Genomic DNA, 16,122 nt, shown 5'->3' on the forward strand with positions numbered 1-16,122 from the left:
ATTTTGGCAGTTTCAGTTCTATTTACGTGCAGTTGAAGCACTGGAATGTACTGAATATGGCTAAAACATGGAAGGTTTTTTACTGGGGTTTTTTTTCGTCATTAGGCCTCTACTAAGATAAGAAAGAGCAAATATAGCAGAGAGCCTAGGGAGGATGGGCAAGAGAATTCCCTGCCTTTTAAATATCAAGGCTCATGTATCAAAGTTAAAACAGCAGAGTTCTTTTGTGTTACAATTTGTGTGTGGACATTGGGATTACAAACAAAGGCTTGGTGTGGATAGTTTTCACTTAACCAGGGGAGTAGTATTAATTTTTAAAGCAGTAACTGTTGCTTAAGATGCTCGTGTGCTCGAGTAATGAATTTTTAATGCTTTTGTAGTATATGCATGGATGAAAATCCATTATTTATTGTTCTTCCCCTTGGCTGGTGAAGGTGATGGTTTTATAGCACCAGTAGGCACACAAACAGGCATTCTGAAGCGAGGCTGATAACAAATTTCCTCACTGTAAATGTCAGTGGGGTTTGTGCGATGCTGCCATTACATTTTGTTTGGAAGGCTTGAGTGTCACGCCGTTATGGGAGGCACCAGATGGCATCATTAACAGGAGTGTTTACCACTTATGTGCATGTGTGAAATTAAAAGTAAGATGACCTATCTTTGTTTTGAAAGCATGGTGTCAGTGCTGTACAGGTGTTAATGACATTTGCAGTAAGCTGAAATAGGCACTTCTGCTTACAAACAGGTCAGACTTGGCTTACAGCTTTTTCAAAGCCGTTTGTTAGATTGATAATTCCAGCTTGTAAGGAGGAAGCAGACATTTTTGCCACAGAAAGGTGATGTTCACTGTTATAAAATGGAGAGCTATGTGCGCTGTCACTAAAACATTGACTCTGTGACCCTACTAATCAATCTCCCCTCATGTCCTGGACTATTATTTGTTACCTCGTGTTCATTATTTTCAGTATGAAATGTTACGATTTTTTTTTCCCCCCAAGCTTTTAACTTTATACCTCTCTTATGTTTTTCAATGAGTTCCATATATTTAAATTGCTGCTTCTGTCACCCTGAGTCTGTACCCAGGCACTGTGAGGTTGCCCCTGCCTTCTCTCAGCTCTGGCTCTGCTCCTGTCACTGCTGAGTGTCTGTGTGTGTGTGTGGGCAGCTGCCTCTGCAGGCTGGCTCAGTGTTCCCAGAGACCAGTGCAAGCTGCCCCTTGGCTGCTGTTCCTGTGCTCAGGCCAGAGGTTCCCATAGGGCTCCTTTCCCCAGGGGCTGACAGGCCTGTTCCTCTCTCAGAGGGATGTGGAGCTTATGGGGGCAGTCCTTGGCCAAAACCCACGTTTGTATTTGCTGCTCTCTTTCCTTCTGCCTTGGACAATAAGCCATAGACAGATGACCTGGGAAGCAATGACTGCTGTCAGAGGACTAGAGCCAGCCATGTGCTTTACCCCTTTGCCAGCCTGAATGCTCTGATCGAGTTCCCGTGCCTTCCTGTCCTTCCCTTTCTCCCCAGAAAAACGGGGGAGAACTGAGCTCTCTAAAAGTGGCACCATTCCGAGTTCATTTCTTTGGCCTTTGAAGCAGAGCAGCAAGCAATCGTCAGGTCCTTACATGAGTGTGAACTGCCCGGCCCTCTCTGGGCTGGGGATCCAAATGTCAGTGCTCAAAGGGAAAAAGAGCAGCTTTTTACCATGGTAACGGTGGTTCTGCAAGGAAATTAAATAGATGTGTCCGTGCTCTGCTCTCCTCTGCTGCTGGTTGGAGTTAAGCAGGAAATCCCTGGTTTCGTATGGAGTCATAGGGACTGGCATATGATTAGTTATGAATATAGAGGTGGCTTTTGCCAGAAGCTGAAGATCAGCATTTACCCATATAGGCATAATAATGGTGTAATAATACTGACTTCATTCATGAAGGCCTTGGGGATCTGTGGATGAAGATATTCTGTAAAGGCAAGGTGTTATCTAACCGAGCCACAGTTCTCGAAGAAGGGTTCTTTGACAAAGACAAACGATTAAGGCTGCACTCTTCATCACTGTTTCTTTTCCTGTTTTCTTTTCCTTCTGTTTCTGGTGTTTGTATAAATCTGTGAATGCTTGGAAACAGCTTTTGAAAACATGTTTGCAGAGATTTCTAATGAGGCTTTTTGGAATGTAGCTAGTATTTAGAAAACAATTCCTAATGCAGGCTGAAAAAGCATGCATTTTCCAATCAGTTTTGTTCATATCACCTTGGTAAACATTGATGTTTCTTTTTTTAACTTGTGGTTCAAATGGAGCTTGAAATTAAAATAGCTCTGTTTGCTCACCTTCTTGTTTGCCTGCCACTGTCGCTGAGCTCAGCACTACTCTCGTAACAGGTTTGTTAATTGTTTTCACCGCTTCTGATGGTTTTTACAGAAGCAGTTCAAATCGTGTGGATCCTCTAGAGCAGTAACTGTTGTTTCTTAGTAACAAATGTTGAAGTAAAACCAATGCATTGCAGGCAGGTGTAGAATCCCACAAGACAGGGCTGGGAGGGCCCCTCCCAGTAGCAGTGAGGGATCAGTGGAGATGCCAAGAACATAGCAAATGAGTCAGCCCCATGTTCCATGCAGTGCCCTGAGCAGCCCTTCTGAATGTGGGCCACTTCAAGATACTTGAACTGCAGCCAACACTTCAGTGTGTTCAGCTGGGCAAGGCCCAAGTCCCTCAGGGTCTAATAAAGTCAAGTCTAAGTTTAATGGTCAGACTTGATGGCCTTAGAGGTCTTTTCCAACCTAAAGGATTCTGTGATGCTGTGAATTCTGCAGTGTTAGGGAGCCTTTGCATGAGGAGTCCCAGAGAGGAGTGCAGCAGCTCTGACACACCACTGAGTGTTACTGGGATAGACTTTCCAGTGCCCAGTTCAGAACAGAGTGCTGTTCTCTTCCTGTCAGGGCTGAAATCCTTTGTCCAGATTTTTGTTTTTACATTTTTAGGTGTTCAATTTCCATGTTTTTTTGTTAGAATGTTTATTTGCTATAAACCCTGACTGATTGTAGAACAATTATAATAAATACATACAGAAAACCTTCAGCTAGCCCAGGGTCCAACATTTAAGAACAGAACTAAAAGGAACCTCAAAGTATTCTGGATGTGAGTTTGTACCATCAATAAATAATGTAAAGTAGTGAGTAAATGTACCACGAATCCATTCCCGAGGCATGTGCAAACCAGGCAGGAGAGCTGGCTGTGAAGCTGTACATAGTTGGAAAGTGCAAAGGAAATAATGTTTGCTGAAACCTTATTGGTATTTCGTGTCTCTTTTTCCTTTGGTTGCTTGGAGTAGCAGGATGTGTGAATTCTGGATGCCATAAATCCTGCTCTGGCCCATGTTGTGCTGTGAGATCATGAGTGAAAGCCATGGTTCCCATGCAGGGTGTGTGTTGTCAGTGTCTGGGGACTGCATCAGCGTATAAATGAGGTCTGGTTTGAAGGCCTCTGGATGATGTCATTGGGTGTCCATGTGCAGGAATAGCCCCACGATCTGATGCCAAAGGGCCACCACTGCCAGCAGCCACCACTGCCAGCTCCGCTGTCCCTCTGCCCCTAGATGGGAGCAGCGTGGAGGGGGCAGGGATGCCAGTACTCCAAATAATCATTTGACAACCAAAGAAAATTCTCTTTTCTGGGCTTCGTATGCTTTTTCTACCAATGGCAATTAATGCTTTTCACCTTGCATTAGTTAATGATTGCTGGTTTATTTAATAGATTGGATACAAAATAAACATGTTAGTTTGCTATTGACCTATCAATTACGATGTCTGATTACCCCTCTGGGGAACACGTGTAGCCATTTGTCCTGACATTTGGTTAAAATAGGTGGTATTATGGGACCAATCCACCTAATTCCTTACTCCCCAGGGCTGTTTAGCGTACTTAGCTGTAGAAAGGTGATTTCTGGAGCATGACAGCTGTTGGTGTTGGGGCCATTGTGCGGGGAACAAAAAGGGTTGTACTCTGCTCATAGGCTGCCTTTGTGTCACTGATACAGAAGCCATTTCATAAATTAGACACAACTCTTCCTAGGGAAATTGTATTCCTGCTTTCATTGCTGCAGAGCATTACAATAAACCACCAGCACAGCAGTAGAAGGAGATGTTTGAGCATGGTGTTGCCGAGAGGCCTGTTGGGTTTATGCTGTTTGCTGCTGGCATTCCTGCCTATTTTCGTTGGTTAGGTACATTACAAGTAGTTTCTTTCCATGTTTTTTACCGTTTTATGCATTTATTAAAAGCTGCGTTTCAACACAAACATCGCTTAATGGTTTTTCCTCCGGAAGTCATTGCTTTTCTAGAAAGTTGCAAGTCCATGTGTGCAGCAAAACCCAGCCTGGCAGAATTGCTGTCTGCCAATCCTGGGAATGTGAATACTGAGGTGAGGGCACAGTGTCCTCCACACCTGATTGTGGGGCTGGGAGAGCTCCACACGTGTCAGCATTGGCAGAGCAACAGCTCATGTAGCTGGGGCATAACCATTCAGTGTGTTATATAAGAAACATGGTCAAAGTTTGATTTTAAGTAGTGAGGGCTGTCTGTAATACTTGGCATTGGTTCTTCTCGTTTCCTAAAATCTCTTCTAAAGATGTACACTTTCAGGGCAATACAGAAGGCTTTTTCAGTTTCTGAAATGTGGAAGTGTTACAGACATAGTCTAATTTATGATTAAAATCCTTTTTGCTGGCAGATCCTTCTGTAAGGAGTGTTCAACCATGTTCGAAAGCAGTGGCTTTGAATGGGATTATGGAGGTTCTCTGTAGGGACTTGCCTATGTCCTGTACAACCCTGGAGCAGCAGGGTGGTTCTGTCCCTTGCCCAGGCATTCTTCATTGTGGGCGTGTGCTGGCTGCCACACAACTGACCTCCGTTAAGCAGCCACCCTGGGCTGGCATACTTTTTGAGATATCTTCTGGAATTTTCCCAGGGCAGTCCAGTCCCTGAGATGAATCTGGCTCACCACTGGATGTCATCGTTGCACTGTGGTGAACTGCAACTCAAAGAACATTTATCTGGCAGTAAAAAATAACGTTGCCTGACCAAAGGTGACGTACAGTTTTGCCACATTCTAAATGACTTGTTATGCAGTCATGCCATTTGGCAGGGAATTGATCCATAATGCTTCCATAAGGGACAGGACAGCACTCTAGTGAGTTCCACAGTGTGGTGGGGCTGTGCTGAAACCCCAGCTGTGGAGCTCCACGGGTGCAAAGACATGGCATGAAAGATCTCTTGGGGGGAATCTCAATGTGCTGTGTACTTATTGAGAGGGCATGTGTAATTACCACAGCTTTAAAAGAGAGTACTTACTCTTCATCTATTGAGTTACTCTGTCAGCTGATACCTAGGGAATATATTTCAACTGTACATTCATAGGAGGAATTTAGAGGACTTAATTTTATTAGTGCTGTTTCCTATTTGTAGTAGAGGAAAACCTGTTAGAAGCCTTAGATTGCTTCCTTCCTAAGTGTCACGGCAGGAATTTATTGGAGAAGTGTCTGACAAATAACAAAAGTGGGTCAGTTTTGTATTGGTCTTCCCAGTGCATTTATGAACCTGCAGTTACCCATTCTGTGAAATGGGAATGTAGGCAACCCAGAGCAATAGGAAAAATGCAAACTGCAAGATGGAAAGTATTTCTGTGTCTTTCATCAGAAATGTGAAAGCTAAATGTAGTCAAGGTGAAAAAAAATATTGTCTAATGCAATGGTATCTCTTGTCCCTTAGCTGCACATTTGTTTGGAGAATCTTAGGTAGCGAGACATAGAGACACATGGGAAAAAACACCACATGGAGTTTATTCCCTTAGTCAGAGTGTGAATGAAGTGGTGTGGAAATCGGTAACTACCAACGCTGCAGTAAGATTTGTGACTGGTGCATTGATCCCAGTGACACTGAGGTACTCATTTACTCATGAGGCAACCTGGCTTTCCAGGTAGCTGCCCTGTATTTAAGAAAAGAGAAGGATCGTTTTGGAAAGGGAGTTTTCAATTAAACACAAAGACACTCAAATAGGAGTTCCTAATCAATTTACAAGTAAAACCATTTCCATAAATAAACCAGCAAGTGTAAAAACTGCTCTATGAGGTATAAAAATGGCCTTAGCAGTATGTAAATGCAAGTTCCCAAGGTGTTTGATAAATGGCAGTGAGTGATAGCAGAGGCCCGTGTTGTCCTCTCCTGCAAGGATTCCAGAGCATCCTGCTCAGGAGAAGCCAGACCATTGAGCTCTTGTAGTTTTCTGTGACCTAGTAAACGTGTACATATTCCACGTATCTTAGTACCGCTTATCTGGTGCCACACACAGAAAAATGGTGTTAGTCATGTCAGTGAGCATAAGAAGTTTTGTGTCAATGCAAGATATAATGCATCACTGAGAGCTTAATGATTCCGAGCAGGCTTCAACTATTTTTTAAATGCATTTCTATGTCTTACATATTTTTTTCAGCTGAATTATTCTTTGAACCACACAAATCGAAAGCTGGTGCTGGAATCAAAAGTGTGTATCAACACTAGAATTGTGGTGGTTGGTGCATCCGATGTTGGAATCTCTTTTCTGGAAACGCTGATTTTTTGGTAAGTTTTTTATTTTATTTCCTTTGCTGAAAATGATATGTTCCCTTTTGTATGAAGGGGGTTGTTTCTTGCATTTAAAGCCTTCCTTGGGTCCATCTCAGTACTCGGTGTTAAAGGTCTGAGCACCTGCGGATGCAGGGATGGGTGCTGGTGTCCTGGATGCCTTGGGACTCACAGGATTCCAAGCAACTCCGAGTTGCACGTGGATCCTTAAGGTGAAGCCACTCTGAAAATGAGAATTGAAAACACCTAAAGTCGCTTTGGCCATTATTCTTAAACCACAGTCTTGTGGGGGGAGGTGGAGTCAATGGCCCTTTGCGTGTGCTCCCAAGCAGTATTGACCTTTAAAGCCAGTCGTGCCCGGTGGGATCCCAAACCTGTCTGAATCCCCCATTCCCCAAGTCTAAGGCAGGGAAACCAGTGGGTGAGTTCTGCTGTTTAGCAGCCTTCCCAGTGCGAGGACAGAGTGCTCTCTCTGGTGTCTCACTGTTGTACCTGCTCCACGGCAGTTTCAGGGGCTTGCTGGGGAGTCACACCCTGAGAATGCAGTTCCTTTGATGCAGTTGGTGTTTTCTCCAGAGTTTAACCACGCATACTGAAAGAGTCTGGTGCTTTTATGGGAGGCAGAGAATGGAAAATTCCACCTTTTTTTTTCCAATTAAGCCAACAACCATTGATAACATCACAAATTACATTTTCAATACATCAAGAGAAGATTAAGTTGAAGTGCTTTATAGATGTTGTATTGCTGGAGGAGTGCAGAAAAAAAATTCCGCTTCTTGCCCTTCTCTTAGTTCTTGACTTCCTGTAAAGCAACCCATCTCAGGGTAAATAGTGTCCTCTCATCCTCCTGTTCTCAGCACCTTCTAGGCTTTCAGTTCCATCCCAAATTCAGCTAAACATGTACTTTAGAGCTTCTAACCCCTTTCTTGTTACTCTAACCCCTTTCTTGTTACTCACCCTGCACTGTTTGTTGCTGCCATTTTGTTATAAAACACTGTGGGGAAGCCAAAGCATGTTTGTGCTCCAGGTGTGTCAGCTGAGCCTGTCTGTGGTGAACAGGCCTTTGCAGGCATTGCCCTTGGAGTTCCCTCGGCCGAGGCTTTGCAGCCAGGGCCTGAGTTTGAAGTAAACTTGGGCGGAGTTGCTGCAGGACACGTCCTCCTTGAGCTTGTCTTGGCACCCGACCTCAGACATGGGGTGCTGCTCGGAGAACCACGGTGCCAGCAGTCAGCACTTAGTGCAGTGTCACAGAATTTATATTAATAGAGGTATAAATTTGGGAAAGATTAGTTTTTAATTTTCACATCAGCAGCAAATAGCCTCCTGATCAATGTGAAGGCCTTTTAAAACAATTTAGTTTAATTTACTCATAATTTTCTAATATTCCCTGCAAAGGTTACATGCACTAAAAATAGCTGGATTGAATCAATTTGTGAGCCCTAATCCTTAAAAAGAGGAAGTAGTTTTCTCATCGTTATTCTTCATACTTAATTATTTTACATTACCAGTCACCATGGAAACATACAAATGTAATTCACTTACCGATGTGGCAATTATTAGAACTCGATCTTGCGAGTGTTTTCAACTTCTTTGATACTGAAGAAATACATTTTTCATTAAGCAGAGAAATGACCCTGAGAATGAGCTCTGCTGCCCCGTGGCAGGATGCCTCCTGCTCCCGCTGTGCCGTGGGCAGTACCTCCCAGGGCACAGTGCTCCTGGAGCAGTGCCGTGGAGCAGCCATGGCACCGCTGCTCACCCACCCGAACCCCAAAGGAGCTTTAGGCTTTTCCGTGCTGCTCGGGCAGCGTGTGCAGGTATATGTTTTCAGCGGTAGTGCTGCTTTTCTCAAGGATGCACAGGGATTGTTTTGTTCTTTTACTGGAGGACCAGGTGACTGGTGGAGACAGCAGCGCTGCACTGGCAGGGGCAGAGCCTGGTGCCTGGCCAGCTGTTGGTGTGACAGTGGGTGGTTTTATATTTGTTTGGTTGTTTCCTTTTTTTTGTCTTCTTTCCTTTGCTAGTTTCAAAGGGATGGGCAGGGGAGCAGGGTTAGGCCAGAAGGACACAGGATTACAAGCCCCAGTGTTTCCAGTTTATCCCAGGAACCAGGGGCTGGTTCCTGGAGCAGCATGCAAACTCGGGCAGCAGGGATGGAAGTTTGGCTTAAGGAACACGGACCTTGCTCCCAGCAGTATCTTGTCACTGGTTCCAGTGCAGGGAACCCATTGGCTTTTATCCACCTCTTGGCATGTAGCTGTGGAAAGCACTGTTGTCTTCAATTATAGGGAAAACTGTTTTTAATCTGTGGTTTAGAAAGCCTCCTTAATCCAAACCCTGATGTAAACAATGACTTATTCTCTGAGGATGTTGGAATATGCATGACATGCTACATGAGATAGCCATGAATGGAAGGTGCCTAAAATCACAATATTTCATATGAAATTGTTGTGAAATCTATTTCGCTCTCCATGTGGGTGCATTAAAATAACTATTGCATTTAATAACCAGATGGATTAAAGTACATTTTTGTCAAAGCCCTGAACTTCTTTCTCAAAGTAGAATTGGAATCTGGCACAGTAAACGTGAGTTTTTCGCTGCAGGGCGGTGTCTCCCACTGGGAGTTCGGGGTACCCAGGATCAGCTCCAAGGTGGCAGGGCTTGAACAGCGTTCCTGACGGAGCCCGTTATCTGGCAGCACCGGGGTACACAATATCCTGCACATCTGACCTGTTTGGCTGTAGTTAGCATAATGCTTGCTGGTTAATTAGGCTTTTTATCTTTGCATTTGTCTGGGAACATCTGAAGCCTTCCATGTTGCCTGTCACTAATTAGTTGACTAATTAAATAGTTAGTGCTTACTTGCTGACCACAGAGCTAATGCGCGATGAATGGGTTAGTGATGCCCATTGTTTTGTCCTATCTGTCTTTGCCACATGAGCTGACACACGTGTGCTTCCCTCTGCCTTCCCTTCGTAGCAGGGCAAGCCCAGGCCATGTGCTCAGTGTCACCGGGCCTGCGTCCCTCAGACATTGTTGCCTTCCATCGCCTCTGGTGAGCGGAGCTCGAGCCGTGACAGAGATAAATCAGATGGGTCAGAGCTGGCCTTGTTGCGCAGTCGGCGTCACAATGAACGCTGGCAGTGACTGATACCAGACATAAACGAGGGAGAGGATGTGGATCAGGATCAGCCTTCCTAACAGCCTCTGCCAGAAAAGAAGACTCAATTAACATCAGTATGGGCTTATTTTATAGTTACGGTCTTGCTTTTGAGACTCTGCAGTTTTAAATACGATTATTTCAACTTGAAATACTTGTCCTTTAAACATGGGCAAACACTCTCAGCCCAAACTGTTCTTTCACACTTGAAATTTGTAAGGATTTGTAGATTTTCTCTTGTTACTATTTATGTCTGAATACCTCTAACTTCTTAGTGAGTGTTAAAGCTGATCTTGGAAATAGTAGTTTTCTCATTAAAAAGCCTGCTCAAAATTGGAATGAGTCACAAGGGTTTTTATAGAATGCTGGGCTGCATCCGTCATCCCCTCCTGGTGACTCAGTGGGACATCCACAGCTCTGAGCATGGTAACCTGGTACTCTGATCGATGCAGTTCAGAGCAAATACAGCAGCTTTCCAAGTGCAAACACTACACTGAGGTTCTGCAGCTCTCTGCTAAAGCCATGGAGGAGGTGTAACCACTTTCTCTTCTGTTCATATTTAGTTTTGTTTGAAGTTTGTTCCCAGAGCTGCAGAGGAGGGGTAGTGCTGAGCCCTCCAGAGCAGCCTCTGGGCTGCCTGAGGGTTGGCTTGGAAGCACAGCAGACTCTGCAGGCTGCTGCAGTGGAGAAAAAATTACTTGTCTGGCTAAGCTGTGGTCCTTCCCACTAGTGATTAGCGTGGATTTAATTCCTGTTCGTGTCTGTGTGTGTGTACTCAGAGGAGCAGAGTGAGGGTGCTGACACGTGGAGTCACTAAATAAAGGGAAGGATGTTTGGAATCAGGAGTTTTGGCCCAGCTGACCCTCTGCCAGCGGTGTCCCTGTCCTTCCCTGGGCTGTCAGCTTTATGTCGTGAGGACTTGGCACTGGGGGGGTGCCTCAGAACGTGCAACTTTGAAAAGTTGTGTGTTCTCCTGCTGGCAGGAGGAGCACATGTGGTTAAACCTCAAGCCTTCTGAGTTCAAGGGCAGGCTGGTGGCATCTGGGAGCATTTTGAGGCGGCACACTCTGAAGGCAGTGTTGCAGGATTTGCACCAGGCTACATCATGGAGTCAGAATACTCATCTCCTCTGCAATAGTTTGGAAAATTGGAGTCTGGTAGACAGCCATAAAAACCCCACCACCTTGGTTTTAACATGGGTAATTGTCCAATAATATTAAAAATGTCCTATTAGCAAGCTGGAATCTGCACTGTGTGTTACTCACTGGAGCACTCACACAGCAGTAGGCAAACCGGTGAAGTTTCAACCACACTTTAGTTTTACTGCCCAATTTATGGTACCTTTATTTGTGGAAAATGGTGTTGATGTCTCTCTACTATGGTTTGGAATCTGCCAGGTGATTAAACAGTGAGAGACTGTAACTACCAAGGCCATCATCAGATAGCTCTCATTTTCTGTCTAGAAAAATAATTGCCCTTTTTGAGGAAAATGAAACACTGGAACACTTTTGGAATGGAAATTGAAATTTTAGGAAGGAAGTGCTCTCACTGAAGCAGTGGTTGGATGGTACTTTGCTTAGGTCAGACTCAAAGCCAACTTAGATTTGGGATGGTAGGGCTGCCCTCATGAACTCTGTAGCTGTGGAAGGATATGGATGGGTCTGATTTAGCTGTGTGTTTTGAGTGGGCAAGGAAAAGAACTCTATATTTCTCTGCCCTGTTACAGAACAATTCGTACTGTAAGAACTTTGCCATGTTGATTTTAGTAACCTAGATCCTGAGAATGCCGCAGATCTTGAGTGGATGCTCTAGTTTTTGTAAGCAAAACCAGTTGCTGGGAAGTGAGAGGTGACTGGAAGGGACAGATGCAGTGACAGCCACAGGAGGGGGCTGAGGTGTTTCCAAGTAGTGAGTTATAAGGTGGATGGGAGTTCAAAAGAAGAAACTGGAAAAAGACATGTTTGGTAATGTTCAGAGAGAAAGCTAGATTGTAGACTGATGTAAAGCCATGAAAAAAAAGGAGGAATTAGTAAAGGAATTGGAAGGCAACAGAGTCAGAGTTGCTGGTGTGTTTAATTATATTGCCTAGGAAAAGGATAACCACAGTAAAATAACCACAGAGAAGGAAATCCAGGACTAATCACTTGAAGGGGGAAGAGTGAGAGGACTAGTTTATATAACCTAGCAGGAGAATCCAAATTTAACTGGGGAGGAACAGCTTATGAGACAGGATTGCCCTGGGTTTGCTGGGATAGAGTTAATTTTTTTTCTAGTAGCTGTGTTTGGATTGAGTGTGAGAATAATGGTGGTAACTCACAGATGTCATTGTTACTAAGTAGTGAACCAACAAGTTTGAAGTTTGATGAGGGACCCAGCTGCTAGTGGAGAGAGAAGGAATCCCAGCATCCGTGAAGGGTGTTAGTCAAAGAGTGAAGGAAATGTTCTTTAGTTCTTTAATGCATTCTTGCTAAGATGTCAGAAATGGTGACAGTGCTGGCTTTCATGGCCTGGGTTTAGAGGTTGCTCTTCTTAGGGTGACAGCATCTGGTAAACCTGGCAGGAAATTCCTGGGGCAAAAAAATACAAAGCGCTGTTCCATCAAAATAGACATTTTTGAAGGGACCTTGTTTTAATACCAGGAGGAAGCAACTGGGGCATGATGAAATATTTTGCGGAGAGAGGAAGAGTTTTCATGGGCCAGGTCGTGTGGAAAGCCCCTCCTTGGGACACTTGCATTGGCAAGTGTCCCGGTAAACACTGTGCTGTTATCCCTTTTTTTTGTTGAGCAAATTCATTCACAATCTTAACACTTTTTCCCAAGGTTGATCCAAGGGAGAACTGGCTAATCTTTGTTTACTTACAATTGAAGAGGGATAACTTGTAGGTGGACATCTGTTGGTCAGCAGTGAATCTGGAACCCTGCTCTGGGGGCTGCAGTTGATGCCCTCAGAGAAGGTTCTGGAGAAGAGGTGCTTTTGGTAGGTGTTGATACAAACAACAAGCCCTTCTGCTGCTGGTGAAGCCAAGTATGGGTGCCCCAGGAGGCAGAGGCAGCGGAGGAAAGGGAAAGCACTGGGGCTGGCAAAGGAATTCAGTGGAAAGACAACATGGGAACACATTGCTTGGAAAGGTGGCTCCAAGCAAGGCTGTAGTGCTGAGTAACACATTTATCCTGGAGTGACAGCATGAGTGAGGGGGGTTTCTTTCCAGTTATTTGTATGAGCAACCTTTGTTAAGCTGGGAATTTCTATCTGGAGTTTTGTGTGGAGCTGGGAAACCTGTTAGAATATCTTTGGAGATGTTTCTTCTCCAAGTCACATCCTGATTGTGTGTTCTTGAGGTGTTTCCTTAAAAAAACGTCCTGCTTTGGATAAATGGTTATATTTGCGGGGAAAAGGAGAACTGTCTACATCTGCCTTGTACGGCGAGACTGACACCTGGGCAGGCCGAGTCCCTGCGCCTTGAATACAGGTTATGGCCTGCTGGGACTCCCATCATCATCTCTGCTTCTGCGCTCCTTCCTCCCCACAAAATCTTAATGTTCCTTTTTTGTTTCAGAGAGGTTTCTCTGATTTCAAAGTTTTGTTAATGCAAGACTTTATCACATCTTAACTTTTCAGCATTTAGTGCTGAAATCAGAGTATTTTTTACCGTTTTCAGAATGAACTCGAGCTGCCATTTTTATAAGGGCTTTGCTGCAGTGAAGCTGAGGATCCAATGTCATTAAGACTTTACTTTTGGATAGGTTGTAATTTCAGATACTATTGTTTAAAGATTGTGTACACAGGAGAGCACTTCACACGGTTACCAATTTTAGGCAGAAAAAGCATTATCTTCTGTCACGTTTTTATTTTAGTTTTTATTGAAAAAATAATTTTAAAAACCTCAAGATTTCAAATAAATTGAAATGCTCGGGTTCATGGAGACTACTTCGCTGCACTTTATTTTTTGTAACAAAAGTGATTTGACTTGTTGTGATAATGAGGGGTTTAATGAAAGCAACTAATTAAATTATTTGTTCAGGCAGTTTCCACCGTCTAAGCCTCCATCATTATGCCACACACAGGAGGAAAAAAAAAAAAGGTAGCGAGGCATCAGGCAAAAAATGCAGCAAAATGAGCAAGGAATACGCTAACAGATTCACAAACACTGGGATGTATGTAAAAACTGTACTAAAACTTTTCTGTGTGTCCTTTTGATTATGCTCAGTAAATTGGTAACCCTGTTTTATTTTGAGGACAAGGGTGTTCAGACTCTTTTTGTAGCTGTCCTCTAGAGCTGTGCACTGAAACCCAACACCTTTTACTTATTTCCCTAGATACTCTAATCCCTCCCTGCTTTACCAGTATCTTTGAGCTGTTCTTCCCTCTGTATCCACAGCAACGTGAATCCCTGCTGGAATTATTTGCTTCTAAAATGCAGGTGCACTTGTTTAATGTTGCACTGGTTCAGGCTCTTAACTTGAGGACTTTTTCACCAAATGGGAACTTCCACTTTGCCCTGTTTCATGTCAGGCATTGTTATATTTCTTAGCAGCATCTAAGTTAGTCCCAGTCCTGACACCCGCTGCCTGTTTCCAGGGCCTTGGCTGTTTTTCAGTTAAGAGCTTTTAGGCACCAGTAAGGAATCAAAAGCTGTAGTAAATAAGCCATCCTTTTGTTAGCCTAGAAATAATGAAGCTCAAAATCCCCAGCCTGTCACCGTGTGGTGACTCTGCCACTGCCCGGCAGGAGCCGCAGCTCCCCTCTGGTGCTCAGGCTTGCCTTTAAGTGCCTGTATGTATGTAAATGTACGTATTTTCAGTCTGGGGTTACGCGTGCCAGCCACACTTGTGGAGCCAGGCCTTTGGAACACAAGATACGACATTTGTTACTTATTTAAAGATTCTGATAATTTTCACAAATACTACCAGCCTGTGCTCAAACACTGAACAAATTCTGAGGCTCGGCGGCAGCAGGGGTTTGCCTCTGTGTGTGCAAATGGGGCCGTTCTTTGCTCGGAGCTGTGCCGGGAGCTGTGCAGGCAGCGTGTGGCGCTTGGAGCACGGGCACCAGCCCTGGCAGCTCTGCAGCTCTCCCCCTGTACCACCCTGCCCTTGAGGAGCTTCCAGCCAGGGTGCTTTGTGCCTTGGTTTTCCTCAGTGTAAAGTGGGCATCAAAGATAGGACTCGCTTCATCTCACTTCATCCAAGGAGATGCTAATCAACATTTTGATGCCTGCGAGATGAATGAGTGGGAAACATGAATTAATGTTTGGGGCATATGGGGATGCCATGGGAGCGCTGAGGTAGAAGTAAATCATTAGTTAGTAAATCGTACTGACTTGAAAGGTCTGATTGAAGCCTCCCGCTCAGTGGGGAAAAAGGGAACAAATACCGTATGACTGGGGCAATCCTGGATGCCTGCGTGTGGACTCAATAGAGGTAGAGCATCTGCAGAGGAAAATGGTATGTGACCGGATCAATAAAGTGCATCATCGTGCAGTCATGCAAAAGAGGCACATTAATGGTGCCTAGAACTTTGATTCTGCCGTGTTTCTGATGCTGGCTCACAAGGTTTCCGTCCCAAATATTAGCAGTATTTAAACATAATGTTACTGTAGCCCCTGGATTTGAACACCTGTTGGCAAGAGGCCATGCGGTCTGTAAAGATGACTTCAGCTCCACACTCCTTGCTCTGAGGATAGGAGGATGTGTCGGGTGTTTATGTAACGAATCCCATGTAAATAAATGCCCAGGAGCCGTGCTGTATCGGTGTGTGAAGTTACTGTAGTTGTTGTTCGCACCCCGGGAGCGGCGCTCCCTGTGTGCAGATGGCATCACTCTTACACTCTGCCTTCAGCTTCGTGGATCAGGCTCACTCTCATTTACATAAAGACCATTTTGTATCACTCAGCCAGCATAAGGTGGCCATAAATGAAGAGCAAATTCTATTTACATCCACCTCTGCAGAGTGACCTTAATTTAAATGAGAATCAGGCCCATAATCTGTATAAATATATGCACTCTGTTACATTAAGGTTATTTATTACTTTGTGCTCGGCCTGAGTATGCATGGAGATTTACCACAGATAATCCATAATCCAGAATTAAACTATTAATATGCATTTTGAGAGGGGCAGCCATAACCTTGAAATTCCTTGGTTTAAGTATGACCTTTAACTTTGTTTGAATATATTTTTTAAATGTATGAATAACAAATTAACATTGGTTGATAAAAAACATTCTGATTCCTTTGTACCATTTGCATCAGTCCATCCTTAACTTACAGAAAGCCTTGAAGATTAGAAGGCTTAATCACTCATAATATTTATTTGTTTTCAAATGTCAGATCACATTTAGTTCAACATACTGTCAGTCTTGTCCC

The 16,122-nt window shown here is 44.1% G+C and overlaps 1 protein-coding gene across 6 annotated transcripts in view; it reads left to right on the forward strand.

Annotated features, from left to right (window-relative positions):
• CFAP61 (cilia and flagella associated protein 61) overlaps nt 1–16,122 on the forward strand; it is a 90,919-nt gene that overhangs the window by 34,784 nt on the left and 40,013 nt on the right. For all 6 annotated transcript variants that reach the window (XM_069008761.1, XM_069008759.1, XM_069008756.1 and 3 more), the window contains one exon: nt 6,467–6,594. In XM_069008761.1, the coding sequence (XP_068864862.1) occupies nt 6,467–6,594 (128 nt within the window). The remainder of the gene's footprint in view (nt 1–6,466; nt 6,595–16,122) is intronic.

The sequence above is a fragment of the Aphelocoma coerulescens genome, chromosome 3, assembly GCF_041296385.1.
Source record: "Aphelocoma coerulescens isolate FSJ_1873_10779 chromosome 3, UR_Acoe_1.0, whole genome shotgun sequence".
NCBI classification, from domain to species: domain Eukaryota; kingdom Metazoa; phylum Chordata; class Aves; order Passeriformes; family Corvidae; genus Aphelocoma; species Aphelocoma coerulescens.